General features: G+C 43.4%; 1 protein-coding gene across 1 annotated transcript; it reads left to right on the forward strand.

Annotated features, from left to right (window-relative positions):
• The first annotated feature begins 1219 nt into the window (after positions 1-1219).
• Positions 1220-8520, forward strand: LOC121147698 (zinc finger protein with KRAB and SCAN domains 3-like). The gene is made up of 5 exons (XM_040967590.1): positions 1220-1904; positions 3925-4072; positions 5917-5987; positions 6287-6410; positions 7316-8520. The coding sequence occupies exons 1-5, from the start codon at positions 1473-1475 to the stop codon at positions 8176-8178; spliced, it is 1638 nt and encodes a 545-aa protein (XP_040823524.1). The 5' UTR covers positions 1220-1472; the 3' UTR covers positions 8179-8520.
• The last annotated feature ends 3217 nt before the right edge of the window (positions 8521-11737 follow it).

Raw genomic sequence — 11737 nt, forward strand, 5'->3', positions numbered from 1 at the left:
GGATTCTTGAAAAGGGGACGCGGTACGTTTTTGCTCCACCTGGAGACAAGGCCAGTTCCAAGGTGTTTTACTGGCCAACACCTAGAATTTGGGCGTCGGATTTCCTGCTTCTGCCACCTACTGACTTTTGACCACTTCTTTTAGCTCGCTGTTCTTCATTGTATTGTTTTCCTAGACGAGGAGGATCCTGATACCAACTCAGTGGGTGGTTGTAAGAATTAAGTGAATTAACAGATGTTAGACATTTAAAATAGTACCGGATACAGACACTTTACATATCTGTTACTATTGTCTATTTATTATACCTCATTACCTTTATTGAGTAGACTTGGTGAGTGACTTATGTTACAGTTTCTTTGGATGTTAGAGACATTTGTCAGTTCTTCGTTGCAACACATTTTTAATATTTTAAGTGGAAAGCCACTTATTAAAAAAAGGTTTGGAAGAGTAATAGGGAGAGAGGGAGATACAGAGATTCACACTTCATGATATATCTATTTGATCTTTTAATTTGTGCAGTTCCCCTTCTCTACCCCTCCTTTAAAAAAATGTCTATTCATTGAATAACTTTGGTCATCTATGCTATGTCTCATGGTCTGTATTTGGCCAGTTACTTCCTTTTAGTCCCTTTAATTTGCTAGATCTCAAACTCAGATACATATTGGAGCCAGCTAGAAAGTTTTAAAAGTTGCTGATGCCTGAGTCCAGGGTCTCCCATCTTTTCTTTCTCCATCCCTTAATTGCAGGGCCTTGACTACAAAGGAGACTATGTATTGGTTCCTTTGACCAAGTAGTAATTGACCAGAAAAGTATGACTTAGAACAAAATGCAGGCGTTATTTCCAGTTTTATAGGTCAGAAAGGTAGGCCGACTTAGATTCTCCCTTTAGAAACATCCGAGGCTAAAATCAAGGTGTTGATGAGACTGAGCTGTTTTCTGAAGGCTCTGGAGTAGAATCCACCTAAAAACTCATTCAGATTTTTCAGTTTAGTTTCCTTGTGATCACTTGGTGAGTCAGACTTGCTATCTTATCATATGCAAAGTATAGAGAGAAAGACTTTTGAGGGCATCTTAGAATTCAACCAACTACAGATCTTGTGGCTCATAGAATATCCCTAAGCTAATCACCAAGAGGAACTTTTTAAAGCCAGGAAGTGGTCCAGGTTCCCACCAGTCACTGGCAGAGTGTGTGTATATGTGTATATTTCTCTCCCAATTTGTTGTGGGTCTGGGACCGTTGGGAAGCTTATTGTGGGAATCAGGTTTGGCACTGTGCGGACAATGAAGAGGCAGGTGCCCCGGACTATGGAGGAGACATCTCAGCAGCTGTACGCTGGCTTTGTCTCTGGGAGTCTGGACATGAAAACAGGGAAACGCTTGCAAGTCTACAGGTTGATAAAAGTGATTTCCACCTTTCCTGCAGATATTCGGCTCACAGCTACAGTGAGACCTGAGTACTGCCTTGGCCCAAGATGGCTCGAGAATCAAGGGAAAGCTCATCCTTGGATGCTCAACCTGCTGAGGACCAGATGGAGCTTCTGATCATCAAAGTGGAGGAGGAAGAAGCTTCTGTCTTTGCAGAGAGGTCTAGTTTATCTGATAGCTCCACTGCTGCCGCTGCCGGCTCCGAACGCTCCCGCCAGCGCTTCCGTGCTTTCCGCTACCCAGAAGCCACGGGTCCCCGAGAGGCACTTGGCCGGCTCCGGGAGCTCTGCCGACGGTGGCTGCGGCCCGACCTGCACAGCAAGGAGCAGATCCTGGAGCTGCTGGTGCTGGAGCAGTTCCTGACCATCCTGCCCAGGGACCTGCAGAGCTGGGTGCACACGCAGCGCCCCGAGAGTGGGGAGGAGGTGGTGGTGCTGTTGGAGTACTTGCAGCAGCAGCTGGATGAGCCGACGCCGCAGGTAAAAAGTACAGGTTTGGTGTCTGAGAGTTGGGGTCTGTTTCTTCCAGAAGCCTGGAGAGCAGATGGAGGGCACTTCTCTCTCAGTCTCCTTGTGTTGTGCACCTCTTTGGCAACAGGTGAAGCCCCTGGAACCTTTCTCTGAGGAATGGTTTTCAATACAAAGGAAGCTAGAAAGGATTGCAGAAGAATGCAGTCCTGCAGGAATTCAGTTGGCAAAAGCATGACAGTTGTCATAAGATAAGATGTATATATGCTTTTTACTTAACTGCCGTAAATGTTAGGACCTAGGCCAGAGCCAGTAACAGGTCATTTCAAAGTGGTAGTGGGTGTGAGTGACATTGTCCATAGGCTCCTAGTTGTCACATGATATGAAAACACCAGTATTCCTTCTTTTTTTTTTTTAATTTATTTTTATTATTATTATTTTTTTTATTGGAAAGGCAGATATACAGAGAGGAGGAGAGAGAGAGAGGAAGATCTTCCGTCCGATGATTCACTCCCCAAGTGAGCGCAACGGCCGATGCTATGCCGATCTGAAGCCAGGAGCCTCTTCTGGGTCTCCCACACAGGTGCAGGGTCCCAAAGCTTTGGGCCGTCCTTGCCTGCTTTTCCGGGCCACAGGCAGGGAGCTGGAAGGGAAGCGGGGCTGCCTGGATAAAACCAGCGCCCATATGGGATCCCGGGCATGCAAGGCGAGGACCTTAACCACTTGCGCCACCATGCTGGGCCCAGAAAAAAAACACCTGTATTCCTTCTTGGTGACAGTGCTGGGCACTGCCTATGGCACGTTGGTGTGTTGCTTTTGTTCATAATTAAAGGAAAATAAGAATTCTTTTTTTAACAAATTCAGGGATGACTTGGGAAAGAGTCCAAAGGTCATTGCTATAAGCCCCTGGGAGAAAATGGATACATTTCTACCCCACATGGCCTCTGTTGTTCAGTGAGGCTGTCTCCCCAGCACCATGCTGTATTTGTCATGTTTTCCTGCAGAGGTCATTTGGCCCAGGCCTTCCAACAGTGATCTGTAGTAAGATTCTTAACTTTGGCACCACTGCACCCAAGCCCTATACCAGTGAACAGTTACCTCAAGTCGCTTAGCTTCATTCTTTGTGTAAGATATGAGGTTTTCTTAACCACACATGCAAAGTAATTTGAAAAATGTAGTTAACTGTGAATGTCTGGAAGGAACGTGAAGGGCTCTGTGAAGGGCTTAGTGAAGGAAATGTGTTGGACTCTGTGTCAGGAGCTTTTACAAACTGTGATCTTATATTCTAGCTGCAACAACTCTGTAAGGTAGAAGTTACTATCCCTATTTTTTCCAATAAGATATTAGCATTCAGGAAATGTTTTAAAAGATTTATTTATTCTTATTGGAAAGACAGATTTACAATGAAAAGGAGAGACAAACAGAAAGATCTTCCATCTGTTTCCATCTTCACTCCCCAAATGGCCATGGTGGCCAGGGCTGAGCCGATTCCAATGCAGGAGCCAGGAGTTTCCTCCAAGTCTCCCATGTAGGTGCAGGGTTCCATCTTCTGATGTTTTCCCAGACCATAAATAGGGAGCTGGAATGGGAAGTGGAGCAGCAGGGAAATGAACTGGTGCCCAAATTGGATCCCCCTTGCTTGCAAAGGGAGGATTAGCCAATGAACCATTGTTGTCAGTCCAGCATTTGGGAATTTATCAGCAATTTCTGAAGGGGTTTTTATAAAAGCACTACTGTATGGCAGGAGGAAGCATGGAGTAATGGTGGAGAACATGGGCCTTGGAGTCTGGCCCAGGTCTCATCCTAGCACTGCTACTTATTAACTGAATGACTGTGAGCAAGCTGCTTCTTACTATGCTTCTGTTTTCCTGGGTTTCTTTCTTTTTTTTTTTTTTTAAATGATACTAATACCTCTATGTTCGTGTTGTGTAAGTTCATGTTTGTAATGCTTTTGGAAAGAGTGCCAGTTTTATACAAAGTGCTGCAAAAGTATTTGATGGATGAGTGAAAAATAAAAATGAATGATTTCTAGGTTGCACATGCTGGCCAGGGGCAAGAACTGCTGAGTTGCAAGACGGAATTATTGACATCAACTCAGGGATCGCAAAGTAGCCAGCTCCAACCAGCAAAGGCTTTGTTGAGGCACAAATCTCTGGGATCTCCATCTCTACAAGACAGAGGTGAGTATCACTGTCTAGACTGTATGAAATCTGTAGACTTTATTCAATTTTATTTAAGAATGTGCTGGAAGATCCAGAGATACTTTATTTCCCTGTCTCTGGTTGAGTCTCCTTTGAGATCCAGCCTGAAAGTACAGTTTTAAACACATTGGTGGAAAACTCCCCCCCTTGGCCGAGGCATAGTAAGATTTCACTAAAATCTGGGCTGTAAGAGAATTGCATCTCCATATAGTTATACAGTTCTCCAGTGAAGTAGCTAATGTTGTTGGAACTGGGGTTCACACTGTTGGTGAGACAGGTCCTTATTCCTGTGACAGTCATAATCAGATGTAGATGGCAAATACACAGATTAATAATACACTTTGACACAGCAGTGAGTTTTAGGAAGAAAGTAACCCAAAGTTGTGAAGCCAGCCAGAATATTCCACAGACAGTATGACTGTTACTAATTAGAATGCATAAACCTTGTAAAGTTCAAATTTGCTATTAAAATAATGATTCCCTCCACAGAAAATGAGTGATTGTTCTGCAATGTACTGAACGTGTATGTGGGTTCCCTTGGGATACACCATCCACAAGGCCAGGTTTGCTTCTCAAGAGGTTTCCAATCAACTAGTTCCTGTTGCTTCTGTTTGTTTGCTTTCTTTTAGGAAATCTTACATTAATTTTTTTTTTTCTCCCTTGAATCTGAGCAAGTCCTGTAAACTAGATTTCTATTTTTGCCTTTCTACTCCCAATCTAGCCCATTTTAAATGTTTTAAAACCAAAACAAAGTCCTGTTAGTAAGAATATATTGATCCTGGGCCTGGCGCCATGGCCTAGCAGCTAAAGTCCTCGTCTTGAAAGCGCCAGGATCCCATATGGGCGCCGGTTCTAATCCCAGCAGCTCCACTTCCCATCCAGCTCCCTGCTTGTGGCCTGGGAAAGCAGTCGAGGATGGCCCAAAGCCTTGGGACATTGCACCCGTGTGGGAGACCCAGAAGTTGTTCCTGGTTCCCGGCTTCGGATTGGTGCAGCACTGGCCATTGCGGTCACTTGGGGAGTGAATCATTGGACAGAAGATCTTCTCTGTCTCTCCTCCTCTCTGTATATCTGACTTTGTAATTAAAATAAATAAATCTTAAAAAAAAAGAAAATATTGATCCCAAATCCTATCGCCTACCTCCTTAGCAAAATTCAAAAGCTCTTTAAAGAGAAGCTTTATTAAAAATTAAAAAGAAAGATTTCCTTGAAAGGCAGAGTGATAGAGACAGTGGGAGAAACAGTGGTATCTTCTATCCACTGGCTCATTCCCCACATGGCTGCAACAGTGTGGTCTGGGCCAGGCAAAGCCAGGAGCCTGGAGCCCCACCTGAGTCTCCCACATGGCTGCAACAGTGTGGTCTGGGCCAGGCAAAGCCAGGAGCCTGAAGCCCCACCTGAGTCTCCCACATGGGTAACAGGGGTCCAATTATCTGCTGCCTTCCCAGGCACATGAGCAGAAGGTGGGCCTGAAGCAAGGACTTGAACTTATATTCTGATATGGGATGCTGGCCAGGCAAGGCTTAACCTGCTGTGCTACTACACTGACTTCTAAAGACAGGCTTCTTGTTGATGTTTGCTCCTTGCGGTACTTTTTGACAAGCATCTTGCCTTTTTTCTATGGTTTTTGTATGTTTGTAGAGCACACAGTATTGGATCTTATAGGGATCATATTTTGGAAAAGAGCACATTCTCTATAAAGTTGACTGGCAGGGCTTTATTAATCCAGTTTGAACTTGGATTCCACAGGCAAGGAGGCTGCATGCCAGCCTCCAGAGCTTCTGTCTCTTCTAGATCTCATCTGGAGCTTCTTTCCCTCCCAGTTCTCCAGGGTTCCGGACTTGCCCAGGGAGGGAGCTACAGAGGAGACATGGTGGCTGCTCCACAGTCCCAGGTGAGCGGGAGCTCCTTCCCTCCACAAATGCCCTTTGCTGCTTTGTACTTCCTGTGAAGGTTCCTCTCTCCCCAGTCGACCTTCACCCTCATCCTAGATGCTCTGCTCAAACCCTAGATTGGACTTACATTTTCTCATTTGTCCCGATGTTGTTTATCATTGTCTAACTTCATTGTGGTGTCCACTTGGGAGTGTTTCTACTTTATTATTACTTTTTGGGGAGGAAGGGAGACAGTCTGTGCTGCCCAGATGTTCCCTTCTCCATCTCTTTGGTCAGTCCCTTTCTTACACTGCTTTAGGAGCTGCTGAAAATGGAAAGTGGGGCCCAGATGCTCCATCCTGGGTGGACGCAGCCAGATCCACCTCAGATGCACCTTTACATGGAAGAAAAGCTGGAGAGTTGTAACAGCCTCATCTCCCTAGGTAAGCTGAATAGACATTAATGTCTCTTAAGATTTTTGATATTCTGTGTATTACAGCCAATTGTGTCCTTAAAAGCTGCTGAACCCCACTGTATTTGGATTCAAAACCACAATTTTGAGACTTAGTCACTAACTAGCTTCTTATCCTTCTGATCTTGCTTTACTCTCTACTGATGTTCTAGTTCTATTAAGTGGGATGGGATACGTGCAGGTCTGCCTCAGCACATGTGAGGTAAATGCTGATTTTCTCCCATTCTGTTCCTAGATCTGACAGGGCAGGAGAGTTAAGGGGGTATCCACAGGTGACCTTGGGTGACTTTAGACAATGACTACAGACCTGACCTTAGATATCAGAGCACAGAGGCATGTATTTCTGACTTGTCTGAGGTTACATAGATAATCAGTGGTACAGTGATCTCTCCAGACTAAAGCCAGCTCTCTTTGGGGGCACCTGTCTGCCTGGGGCACCATCAGAGATAACAACCCATTATCACTGCAGACCAAATTCCAAACACATTTTTCCTGTTTCTTACAGAATGCTTCAGAACTTCTTTCTGCTGTTTATTGTTGCTTTCTGATCAGCCCTGTTGGTATAGTTGACATAATTCTAAGTGTGTGCTCCTGCCTCACTATTAAAGCTATTACATATTTCCCAGCACAGTCTTGGTCTCCACTACCCTCCTTCCATTCCCAGTACCCTTTGTTCAGTGGCCCCCTTCCCATTTCAGGTGCTCCTCCTTCTCCCAAGCACCCTTTTCTGCCTTTTATTCTCATCCTCATTCTGGCAATTAAACCCTCCTCTTTGATATATGTCATGGCCTGGTGATCTTGCCTCCATGTTACTCATCACGGCACTTTCCTCCTATGAGAGCGTGTAATCAATAGTGCTGGCATTTGTTGTTTCAGGTGGTGACATAGAGACTAAGATCAGGAACTTGCCTTCAGCTGAGCCACAACCACAGCAAGAGCCAGGCCAGACACCAGGCCACTTGGATGGTGACATTGCCCAGATTCCCACTAGTGCACAAGCTGGGGAGCCAGAGGGCAGGTTAAAAAGAAAGCGCCAGAATGCCGCAGGGAGTGGGCGGCACATTTGCCATGAATGTGGGAAGAGTTTTGCACAGAGTTCAGGCCTGAGTAAACACAGAAGAATCCACACTGGAGAGAAACCCTACGAATGTGAAGAATGTGGGAAAGCCTTTATTGGGAGCTCTGCTCTTGTCATTCACCAGAGAGTTCACACTGGGGAGAAACCCTATGAGTGTGAAGAATGCGGCAAGGCCTTTAGTCACAGTTCAGACCTTATCAAACACCAAAGAACACACACTGGGGAGAAGCCCTACGAGTGTGATGACTGTGGAAGAACCTTCAGCCAGAGCTGCAGTCTCCTTGAACATCACAGAATCCATACAGGGGAAAAGCCATACAGGTGCACTGTGTGTGGCAAAGCCTTTAGGCGGAGTTCACATCTCCTGAGACATCAGAGGGTCCATGGGGGTAAAAAGATTCAGGAGTCTGAACGTGGAGAGGCCTGGGGATGCCAGGCTAAGATGGAAAGTCAGTTGGAAAATGCCCAAACTCCTGTGACTTATAAATGTAGTGAGTGTGAAAGAAGTTTTACTCAGAATACAGGTCTTCTTGAACATCACAAAATCCATACTGGGGAGAAACCCTATCAGTGTGACACATGCGGAAAGGGCTTCATGCGAACGTCAAACCTCATTCAACATCAGCAGAGCCACGAGGGCAAGAAAATTCTATCCCAGTGATCCATGCCATATGGGATGGAGTTGGTGCTCTTTCCTCACTGAACTGAAGCTATTCTGGTGCTACTCCTATCTATACAAATTGTGGGTTTGGGCTATATTTACTATTACACATCATTAGGTATTAAAAATACATCAATTGCCTTGCAATGTCTAGAACATGATTGGGAAAAAGCTACACGAAGCTATGGGAGAACTGTCTGGGAGAGGTGGGACCTCCCCTGCTTGTTTCCTCACCCTCTGGAATTACATGGACTTGAGATCAGTTACTCCTCTCAGCTAGCACCTTCTGATGTCTGTTGGGTGATGGATATGATGGAGCCTGCTCTGTGACTCTTCTTTTTAACCATAATCAACCCTGCACAAGTGGTTAGATTCATGAAGTCTTTTATCCCTCTCTCTGTGCCTTGTAAACCGGTGCTAACGAATACGTATTAAATGTGAGATTTCCTACTTAGCTGTGAAAGTTTTACATCCATATAGGTTTCTTTGGAACTTTCACTGAAGAAACCTTGTGTTGTGTCTGATTTCTGAAGTGGTATAGTTTTAGTACAATTTAGTGTTTTGTTTTGTTTTGCCAAGTACATGGGCTTGGCAGAGTAGGGGTGAAGATGGGGTTAATGTGAAAGCAGGGATCCTTGTTTCTTGACCAGCTGTGTTTCTTGGACTTTATATCATTGTGAATATGCACCATCCATTGAATTCCATTGTTCAGTTCATTTCTCCCTGAAGTTAATTTGGAATTCTTTAGGGAGAACATTTCTATCTAATTAGGCAGTTATCAAGTTAAGGTCACTTATTTAGTCAGAATAAAATGATCTATCCTCTAATGCTAAGCATCTGGGTACTGAACCTCTTAGTTCCGTTTGTATTAAACAAGTGACATCTGCCAGAGCTGTAGACATTATCCTGCTCCTTCCAACGTTCTGCAGACTGCATCAAAATTTCTCCCTGCTAAATTCACACTTCGTCCAGGTCCGTGGAATCAGGTCAAATATGTAACTCAAATATCATGGTTTCAGACTCTGTTATTAGTGTCTGATACCTTTGGTCTCATTCCCTAATCTCCTGGGTAGTTATTCTTGATGAGAACTTCAACCAATAAGCTAACTTTTAAGGCTGCTTTCCATTAAACATCCTTGATCATCTGGTTTTCTTTTTCATTGGAATAAAAATTTCAGTCGTAGGAATTCAAATGAGAAATGTTTTCTAGTTTCCATAATACAAGTAGTATGTATATTTCCAGTGTACTTGTTTTTTTTTTTTTTTTTTAGATTTTATTTATTTTTATTGGACAGGCAGATCAGATTTACAGACAGAAAGAAAAACAGAGAAAGATCTTTCCCATTTGCTAGTTCACTCCTCAAATGGTCATAACAGCCAGAGCTGAGCCAATCTGAAGCCAGGAGCCAGGAGCTTCTTCCAGGTCTCCCACACGGGTACAGTGTCCCAAAGCTTTGGGCCATCCTCTACTGTTTTTCCAGGCCACAAGCAGGAGCAGGATGGGAAGCAGGGCTTCCGAGATTAGAACCGCTGCCCATACGGGATCTTGGTGCTTGCAAAGTGAGGATTTAGCCATCACACTAGGCCCAACAATTTTTTATAAACTTCACTAGTTGCTATAGAAATATTCCCATATATGAGTTCTTTTGGGGTCAGCTTTGTGGCAAAGCAGATTGAACTACCATATGCGACGCTGGTATCCTGTGTGGGCACCTATCTGATCCTGGCTGCTCCAGCTCTCTGCTACTGCACCTAGGGGAGTGACAAGGCTGGACTAAGTGCTTTGCCCCTGCACCCACGTGGGGGAACAAGTGTCCAGGGTTTGGGCTGGTCTAGCTACGGCTGTTGCAACCATTTGTGAAGTGAACTGGTAGATGGAGGCCCTCTCTCTCTTTTCCCCTCTCACTTTTCCTTTCAAACTAAACAAACAAACAAAACACATCTTGGATAAAAAGATGTATTTCTCACCTGGTTCCTGGCATCTGTAATCTCTTCTATCTTTAGAATATTGAAGACTTTGACTTGGAACAGCTAGTTTTCAGTCACTTTCCAGGCATTCTGGCTTGGAATACAGTGTCCCAAGTGGAGTGTCAGCCACTGGACCCAATTCCCAATCCTAATTCTGATTCTTTTAGCAGATACTAGGAATCCGTTCACTTAGGGTGTCACCAGAGAATCATCCTCCAGAAGAAGAAACTCAGCCTAGTAGAAAAGGAGACAGTGGGAAGGCACATCTTTCTTCAGCAGAGCTGACCTCTGCTGGCTCCTAGGTAGGGTATTCCCCTTGAAGCCCCCTGCTTCTTCTTTTTTTTTTTTTTATGTTTTTCAATATTGAGTAGTTAGTATGTGCTAATGATCTAGAATACAACTGTGAACAATACATGGCTCTTTTCAGAAGAGTTACTTAACATCTGTTATCAGATTTTGAGAGATGGGTGGTCCCTGATACATATTAGGAGGTTACATAACTATGAGCTAAGAATCTATTTTAGCCCTGATTCAAATTAGCTGGCAATATCTTCTCAAGTTGTATATAGTCATGGATAATCAATTCTATACCTGAATATATTCCCAACAGAAATATGTATATACTCACGCCTCCCCCTAAAGCCACGTAGAACAACAAATTAGTTATCCTGTTGTTCGTAGTCACAAACAGAAGTTACTTAAATGCTCCGGTTATTATGGACACTTAGGGATTAAGGCAGCAGATGGAAAATCTTTCTCTCTGTCTCTCTTTCTTTCTGGAAATCAGACTTTCCAATAAAAATAAATAAATCTTAGAAAAAAAAAGAATTTCTGTTTCCAAAACATCACAAATAGGAACTGCAATTTACCTACTCAAAAGGTAAATTTGAAATGCTGGGTATATTCTGGATCAAAGTTGTACTGAACTTATGGTCTTTAGGCAAACAAGAAAAGAAATAGCTGTTAGGAAAACATGGGAATTGCCAGATGTCTGATGAGCAGGAGAGTAGGTGCAGAGACTTACACCAACCTATACTGATTATCCTTTACATGCCACTATGTCAGGTGCCTATGCTTATTAATGAGTTATGGGATTATGATCCCTGTTTACAAAAGAGAAAACAAGTTCAAAGTAGTTTGGGGACTCAAAAAAAAAAAGAATTATCAATATAATATCAACATGAATAAATCTCAAAATAATTACATTAAATGAAGCCAGATTAAGGGAGAGGGAGAAAGGTCATTAATATAAAATCCAAGAAATGCTATTTATATTTCTAGCAATGGAAGACAGAGCAGAGACTGCTTCAAGACGGGGACATAGTATGTGTAGGGTAGGAGGAATTAATCAAAGACCAAAAGGAACCCCTTTTTTAGGAGGTAGAATATGTGCACTGTATTGATTAGGGTGACTGTTTCACAGGTATACACATCAATAATTATCAAACTGTAGGGTTAGGGTTCTGCTATTCACTATATATCAATTTACCTCAATAAAGCTACTTAAAAGATTAACAACAAATTACATTGTATATTCTAGGAAAATATGAAAATCTCAGTGAAATCATTTCCTAGGCAAACAGTTAACAAA

Source organism: Ochotona curzoniae, unplaced genomic scaffold, assembly GCF_017591425.1.
Source record: "Ochotona curzoniae isolate NIBS_2020 unplaced genomic scaffold, NIBS_Ocur_1.0 scaffold_461, whole genome shotgun sequence".
NCBI lineage: Eukaryota > Metazoa > Chordata > Mammalia > Lagomorpha > Ochotonidae > Ochotona > Ochotona curzoniae.

Coding starts and splice junctions, on each gene's coding strand:
- LOC121147698 (XM_040967590.1), top strand. CDS start 1,473: ATGGCTCGAGAATCAAGGGAAAGCTCATCCTTGGATGCTCAACCTGCT. Junction 5,988..6,286: donor TGGCTGCTCCACAGTCCCAG/GTGAGCGGGAGC, acceptor ACACTGCTTTAG/GAGCTGCTGAAAATGGAAAG. Junction 6,411..7,315: donor TAACAGCCTCATCTCCCTAG/GTAAGCTGAATA, acceptor TTGTTGTTTCAG/GTGGTGACATAGAGACTAAG.